Source organism: Ptiloglossa arizonensis, chromosome 2 (genome assembly GCF_051014685.1).
Source record: "Ptiloglossa arizonensis isolate GNS036 chromosome 2, iyPtiAriz1_principal, whole genome shotgun sequence".
Classification (NCBI taxonomy): Eukaryota; Metazoa; Arthropoda; class Insecta; order Hymenoptera; family Colletidae; genus Ptiloglossa; species Ptiloglossa arizonensis.
In genome coordinates this window covers 26039104-26047511 of record NC_135049.1, presented here as the reverse complement: position 1 = coordinate 26047511, position 8408 = coordinate 26039104, and the positions used below count along the sequence as shown (strand labels likewise).

Genomic DNA, 8408 nt, shown 5'->3' with positions numbered 1-8408 from the left:
AGATTTAGCGCGGTAAACAGGACGACCAGTTCCCCAGGCTGGACGAACGCATTTACATAGTCCACTTTGGACAGTGACTCGCGCGATCGACGCGAGTCCTTCGTGAATCTCTACGCCTACGGTCGGACGTCGTTCCGTGCTCGCCCCGAAGACAAAAAGGGAGATAGAGGGAACACCGTCGTGGTTTCGAGCCGTGTAATCGATTTCGTAGCCACCGTAAATCGACGTGGAAATATTCGGGACGTCCGTCGGGCCCGAGAGATGCGGGACTCGTTAATTCACGGCCAGAACGCGAAGGATCGTTCAGCGGGAGGAACGCTTCGCGAACCAACCGGGGACCCTTCCAATTTCTCAAAGACGTTTCCGACGTTAACGTCTCGAGAGCCGCGAACTCGTTTTCGGCGAGTGGTCGGATCTATCGGAATTCAGGACCGTGCGCTCGGCTCGATCCTCTCGAGGCGAGAACGTTCGAAAATTTTTCTACGAGACGATTACCATTAAGGTCGTCGACCGTTTTTCTTGTTCGTTTTCTTGAGAAAATACGACCATTGAAACGCAAGACGCAAGAGCGTTCGAAGGTCGTACGATCAAGATCTTCCTAAATTGATCGCGAACCGTTTCTTGCGCGAGAAAACCTTTCAAACGAACGAAGCGTTATCGTCGTTCGATCGTCTTGCTTTTTTATCGAGATACAAAGAGTACGAAACGCCGTGTAAAACGGTACAACGATACCGATGTAGTATGAGTACTTGCGGAGTTAGTTTCCCTTCAACGAAATTGTTCGAACTGGCTCGATCCCGGTTAAATAAACGTATCGTTTTTCCCCCAAAGAACGGATTGTTGGTTGCGATTGTTCGCGATAAATTTTGCGAACGAAACGATTCGGTGTCGTGGCCGATTTCTCCGGGGCGATGAGACGTTTCGAAGGCCTCGAGAGAAATTTCAAGCGACGATGGCGTCGCGTTGAGATATCCTTTGAATAATTTGCAACGTAAACGAAGCTCTATCTGTCCATTACGTTGCACGCGAACGCGTAACCGATTAACGAGCGGGCGCGACACACGTTCGTGTGTTTCTGTATCCGTGGCATTATTGCGTATCGTTGCGACTTTTATAAGGTGATCCAGTCGGGTGACTCATCCTGTACACACATCCGAGGACCATCGGTGACCATATACAGCCAGTGCTGTATAAACCGTTTGTACGTTCGATCGTGAGCGGAGCCCCGCGTTTACGGCGTATGCAAATATACGCGCGGGAAACGGATGTGGAAAGTATTCGGTAAAATAATAATATTATTTCGTTTCGCGGGCCCGGTAAGCGAAAGGAGTCCGGCGTCCAATCGCGTCGCGATCCGCTCGTTTCTTATTTGCGCGAGCAAAGATCGCGCGGTCCGGGCGATAAATAAACGGAGAAGAAACGAACGAGACAAATGGAAGGAGGAACGTCTGCGAAGGTCGCGCGACGACGGGTAAACAAACGACGTTTCGTTGTTGAAACGGTTGGTCGAGTTTCGCGCGGCAAGGGCCCGATTGGTCCCCGACGGAGGCCCCTCGTCGTGAATTTCGGTCCGAATGGTATTTGTACGGTCGGTTTCGTAGCGTCGGTGCGCACCGGTCGATCCTCACGTGCGCGCCGTTAAAAAGATATTGCCCCGTTCCGCGTCGACGTCCGGCCCCGTGGGTCTGGTGCGCGTCGGGGCACGGTTCGAACTCTCCCGCCGCGGTGGAGCGGGGCCCGTCAGTGTCTCTCGCGTTCTCGCACGGGGAACATCTCCGGCTGGCTCGCGTCTCTTTCTCGGTTCGTTCCTCAGGGTCCTTTTGTGTGTCGTGCGACGCGTCGAACGCGGATCCCACCGGTGAACGTCGCAACGACGGTGAGAAAAACTCCACCACGGGGATCAACGGCAATCCGACTAAATGAGACTTTCCTGCGGCTAGAGCGAAAACTCCGTTCCTTCCTCCTTCTTCCTCCCTTCTCCCTCCCTCTCTAGTCCCTTTTCTCCTCCCTTTCGTCGCGGTTTCAACCCCTCGGGATCCCGATCGACGACCCCGTTTGAACATGGAGACCGGATTCCGGACACCGTTGGCCCTGCTCTGCTGGATATTCCTCCTCGGCGCGGCGCGCGCGAACGGTGAGTGAGAAGACGATTCGCGATTCGCGAATCGCGCACTAAATTTCACGATTCACCGCGACGTCACGTGCCGTACCTACGGACGGACGGACGGACGGACGTAGAGACGACTCAAGGCCGACGGACGTTCTCGCTCCGTCCATTCCGCGCTCTCGTATCTCACGAATCTCCCGTTCCTTGGTCGTTCCTCCTCTCCCGGTACCGGGGATGGAGATTGCGCGAACCGTGGAGAATGCCGGTAATTCTCACCCGCGACGCTTAGGGTAATCGTAGGCTCTTTTGTTCGCGAACTCGACGGAAATGTCGTTGGCTCCAATCGCGGACCATTGGCCACCGAGAGGTTGGTTTTCGAGAGGCTCCTCTTCGCAACGGAACACCGTATCTCTTCGCGCTCGTTCGATCGTTTCGTCCCGTGGAACAGTCGGTTCGAGTCGACTCCATTTCTCACCGATAGACATCACGCGAGATCCGTTTTCGGTTCGCGTCCGGGTTAGGTCGAACTCTCTACGAATCGTGTTCGTCTGTTTCGAGTTCGCGTCCAGTCGGAGCGAAATATTTATTTTCCGTCGCATTTGCAATTTTACCTGCTCGAGAACCGTTCACCGATCTTTCGAACGCGCACGCACTCGTTGCGACCGAATTTCGACGCGTTCGTCGAATTGATTCGTCCAGATGTTCCGGCAGGGAAGGCGCACAATGCGCGCACAGCCGGCGCTGTGTATCGGCGTATGTGGGACGAGTCCTCGCGTTACGTACCCACTTTCGCGAAAGCCACGGTAAGAATTGCGCAAGGATTCTAATAATACCGCGCGAAAGCCTCGGGGCCGCGCGTGATTTTCGCGCGAACAATAACGACGTTGCGCGATGAATCACGGAGGTTCTCGTAAATCTCGTTGTTCGATTCTCGTTGCGTCAGTCACGGTTACGAGCGCGTCGGTACACCGACACGTTGCTAGAATCGCAACGATGAAAGTAAAAGAGAACGTTCGACGGCCTCTACCTCTGTATCGCGAGAGAATTAATCACGGATCGGTCGCGAATCCGTAAGAAACCGACGACGCGCTCCTACAGAGGGAAAGGATAGATCTCGGCACTCTTTGATCGTACACGACGCAGCGTTTTTGCGAAATCGAACGGAAGACGTATTGTTCTTGATCGCTTCCTCGAGGTAATTCGCTTCTTCGAGTTAATTCCTTCGGCGTAAGTTTAACGGGGCTACGTCGTGCGGACCGATCGACCGCGATCGATTATTCTTCCTCGTTTCCCCGTTGCCCCGCGAATTCACCCGGCTCGGTGAAATTCATTGTCCCTGTTCGTCCTTCCGGGTCGTATCTAACCCCCTTTGAAATCGTGTTAAACTCTCGAGGCAAAAATCACGCTAGAACGAAGTTTCCTGCATTTACAGGAAACCGGACTCTGGACTCCTCCGTACTCGATGATTCGAAAAATTGAGAGAATTATCTCGGTAGAATTATTTCGAGTCCTGGTTGTGAAAACTAAAGTCCAGAACTCGAATATCTGGCAATTGTAGCAACGCCGATATGCTCCATGGTTAAGAAATCGAACACTTTCGTCTACAAAATTACCCGTGAAACCTCGAAGCGTTTTCACTTTCGGTTGAAAGTGTCCCGAATGCACGAAACTCGTATCTTGACTTTACAACGCAAGAAGAGGACCGAGGAATCGGTTCGTAAAGTATAGAGGAACGCGGCAGGGTTAAACTCTGCAGCGAAAACGTACCAAGATTAAACATCTTTGCAACCGCTGGGGACTGGAATTACCATACACGTTCTCGACGATTCGAAAACGACGAGAAGTCTAGTTATTCCGAGTTAGACGCCCCGGTAATGGCGAATACCAGGAGGTAGATATTATTATGGTTCGTGATCTTCGGATCAATGGGGTTGCGAGCACTCGGTCTAGGTATTCGCGAGCACGAAACTCTCGCTTAATGGTAGAAGAGAGTTGAAAATTTCTCCCCGAGGTACTCCCTTGTCTAGATTTGCGTTCCGTTGTACGTTCTCTAAATTTTCCACGAAGCACGCTTTTCGATCGTGCATCCAATTGGAGACGAACCGCTCGAAGCTGGTTACCCGCGAGCGTTACGGGGCGGAATTCGCGCCCGATGACCCCGTTCGTCCCTGGAACGGACGCGATCGGAGCGATCCTCGAGATCTCGCGACGCGTGGATTCTTTCCGTCGCGAAAAGAAAGGGAAGGTGAAGCGGAAAGTGACTTTTCCACGCTTCGAGTCGCGCTCCGGATCTCTTTCCTTTTCGGTTCGGAGGATACGCGTCCTCGCGAAGGAACTCGTCTGGCCACCGATCGATCTCGTGATCGTTCGAGGATGTTTCGTCTCTGTCCGGAAATTGGACGAGTTTTCCACGGTTCGGACGAGGAGAGGGGGACAGTAGACAGCCAGAGGCGGTGCTGGTTTTCGTCCTCGACTACATCTGTCCACCTGCTTCGGATTCGTCCCGCGTGAGCGAGAGAAGGTGAAAATTCGATTTAACTCGTTCGTTCTCGTCGCGCGGTACGTCTACTTGCTGCGCAAAAAAGTCTCGTCCCTGGTGGCGTCTAGAAGGTATCGAGTCGCTGGTAAAAGGATCGATGAATGAGAACGCGCGAAGAAATTCCAAACGGGAGAGCAAGTCCGAGATGCTTGAAATTTCTTGGACGATACGAGAATCTCGAACGAAGCGAGTCGAAAAATTCGATAAAGAGCGTTTCCTCTCCGATTTGCGATCGTTGATGTTTCGTTTTCGCAACGAGAGAGCTACCGCGCTCCGAGGAGATAAATCAAATTGAATGAAAATTTTCTGCACAGAATTCGGTAATCTTAATATCCGAATTGTCCCGTACGAACGATATCGTTGTCGCGAACAATTCAACGCGAACAATATCGGCGTTACAGATACGAGATGATGGTTTCTCCGATAATGTGGCAGAAATTTCTGCAACGTGGTACTTTTACTTTTATTACTCTCGCGATGTTACTCTCTCGTCACGGTATACTCTGCTGGTCGTAAGAGGCGAGTAAAAGGGAGCCGGTTCGAGGATCCCTCGGCAAAAATACAAAGCGCAAAGAGCATCGTTCGAAAATAAAAGAACGAGAGGAAGCTTCGATGGTTGCAACAGTGTGTCGGAAGCCCCTTCGATTCGATATATTCAACCGTGTGTTGAACGTCTCGGCTGTGCTCGTCTCGGCTCGGAGGAAATGAAAAAGCGGAGATCGAGCGTAACGCAAGAAACGCGTTCAATCGCGGAATAAATCGAGGTTGCCCGATTAAAATAAAGTGGTCAGGCCGCAACGGTTCGTGGCGAAATGAAATAGTAATCGACGCGGTTTCGAGGTATCGCGGCCCGTCTCTACTTTTCTCGCTACTGGAACTCGAAAACTACGCTCGGAGGATTCTCGCGGGAAAGCGAAAACCAGCTCGCAGAGGTGGTACTACCTATCCCGTGCGTTTCGCGATCGGCTGAAACACGTGGCAAGGAATGAGGAATAACGAGAGTACCAAGGGTCGAGCAGCGACGTACCCACGGAACCACGGACCCCGCCTCGAAGCGGCTACCGGCATCTCGACGATTCCAAATCTCGCGTTCGTACGTTCGGATACATTTTCTTGAAAATATAGCAGGGAAACTCTTGTGGAATGTCCTCGAGAAGAAAATTTAGCGTTCACGGGACGAACGATCGCGCGTTCATTTATTTCCATTGGACGACTCGTTCGTTCGTTCGTTCGTTGGTACTCGATGCTCGGTCGACGCGGTATTTAAACTCCGGGCATTTGTCGGTTTGCATACTCGGTTAATGGGGTCGTAGCGAGCAAGCTTTGCGTTCTGGACACGATCGGTCCGAAAGAGTAGGGAGAGGCTGTATTCTTGGAAGCACGGCTACAGGTATTCTTTCCAGCGTTTTGTTATTCCGCTCGCGAGATCAGACTCTGGATAGTTTTTCTGTATTCCGTAGCATCGGCTCTCGATATCGCCGAGATAGATTCGCAATTACGGTCGTGGTAACGCGCGGCTCGGGCCAACTTCGAATGCAGCGTGGCGCACCGGACTCGTATCGCGTCCTTTCCGCGAAATCGGGACGATTTCGAGATAGACGAGCACGCTCGGACTGCGAACGGCCTCTCCAACTGGAGCGGAACCAACGATACCACGAGAAGCTCTGAAATCTCGCGGATGGGCTTGTTACGGGGGAAAAAAATGACCAACGAACGTCGAGAGGTTCGCGTGACCCGTCCACCGGTCTTCGCGCGTTATTAACTCGCTATCGTTTAGGGTACTACTAGACGCGGGGACGATTTACGGTCGCTCGAACGTGTCCAGTCGCGATCGTGCATTGCGTTGTGCAAAAAGTATAACGGATTCGCGTGCCTATTGGTGGCTGGAACAACGGTCGTCCATCTGCGCAACGGCGATAATTCGAGGCAATTAAAGGGCGGAGGGAGAGACATTCGTAATATCGAATTTCATCGAAACGACCCGCCGCGCTGTACGTTTCTCGAGGCTCGATCCTCGCCGCTCTCCCGTGTTTGCGTGAGTTCGCGAATTTAGCGGTTATCGACCGCTCTCGCGCCTGCGTGAGTTCAGGAATCCAACCGCGATTGGCCACCGTCGCGCCGCTCGAACCTACGAATCGTCCACGATCGTAAACATCTTCGTTATCGCGTTCTCGCGGGATCGCGCGTCTAAACAACGTTCTTACGAACAATACCGACCAACCAGGACCACGCCCTTACGATCGTTGAAACTTTTCACGAATTTTCCCGCGTCGAGCGGTCCTCGAGGAAAACGAGTGAAAAGAAATTTCAACGAGGAAGGGAAAGCGCGACGAATTTAAAATTCGCGAGTAATAATATCGTGTTATGTTTGATTTTGTATTTTTGAAGGTCGAGGAGAAAGACTCGTTTGGTGTAATTTGTCCGACGTTGGATTCACCGATCGGTTAATTTTCACTTCTTCCGTTCCACGTGTACGATCGATTTCAGAAATTTCTCTTTTCCTCGGCTGTGAAATTTTTTGAAACACGTAGGAGATATCGTATCTATCGGTACTTGTACTATTCAGAGTGCATCGAAAATGAATACATTCTCGGTAATATGTCCCATGAAACGTGCGCGTAAATGTTCGCGCGATCGAAAATTTCAACGATGTACCGCGTAATTAGCTCAGAAACAATAACGCGGTAAAGTTTCGCAAAATTCTCGGCAACTTTCTCGCGAGAACGTCATCGATTTGCATAGCCGAATTGGCAACCGTGACTCGAGTCACGAACGTTACGAGAAACGTACGAATTTCCGCGTCGCGATAAAAACGATCGCTTCCGTAATCGGCTCGGGCTCGAAACGAATGGATTTCGCTTGGAGCTACTTACGCTCGATGGTTACCGAGATATCGGGCCGGCGTTCCGCCCAAAGTGGCCGGTTTCGTCCGAAAGGGGCGTACGGTGTTCGGTTGATAAAAACCGAAACGCGAAGGGCGGAACGAAAAAAGGAACGAGCGAAACCGAAAACGATAAACCGAGTTGTTGGTTAACGAGTTGGCGAGAGAGTCTCGCGGACAGGGTATCCGAGGTACACGCCGGAGGTCGCCGGGCATTTAATTGCAAGGCAGCGCCTCGCGATCGAGCGCTCGCCTTGTATGCAAAATAAGCATTCGCGGAAAAGTGAATCGAGCGTGGGTGTCGGCAGTGTCGTAGCCTGTTCGAACAACGTCGTCGAAGCGACGAAAAGAATCGGAGACGTCGAGGTCGAAGCTCCGCGTAACGTCCGGCGTAACAGGCGGCGTCTTCCGTTTCTCGCGTAGAATAGGACGAACGTAGAACAGGACGAAGGTAGAAACGGACGAAGGTAGAAACGGTCGTGCGGTCGGGAGCGTAGATAAGGAGGCGACGAAGAAAGGGAGAAGACGGGATAACGCGGCGGCCCTGGACGAGGAGGACGCGGAGGACGCGGTGAATGCCAGAGCCTGGTATGGGAATCGGATGGTGGGGGTGAGAGTGGGAGTGAGGAATCGGCTGGGAGAGGCCATAGGAAAACCGGTTGCCAATCTGCACGGACGTTGGACGTCGCCGGCCGTACCCGCGGAAAGAAAAAGCCAAAACGACCGGCACTCCGGTTTTCAGCAAACCGACCCACCCCGTCCTACGGGCCCCATTTTCATTCATTTTTGCCCGAGACCACCGGCCGGGATCGCTCGAGGTAAACGCGACGAGTAATTACGAGTCGCGAACTCGAACCGAGATGGACCGAGAGGGGAAATTC

General features: G+C 52.4%; 1 protein-coding gene across 1 annotated transcript in view; it reads left to right on the top strand.

Moving 5' to 3' along the window:
• Positions 1 to 1661: 1661 nt before the first annotated feature.
• Positions 1662 to 8408, top strand: part of Qsm (Zona pelucida superfamily protein qsm) — a 41342-nt gene continuing 34595 nt past the window's right edge. Inside the window, exon 1 of the mRNA XM_076327759.1 lies at positions 1662 to 2134. Within this exon, the coding sequence (XP_076183874.1) occupies positions 2062 to 2134 (73 nt within the window). The 5' untranslated portion in view covers positions 1662 to 2061. The remainder of the gene's footprint in view (positions 2135 to 8408) is intronic.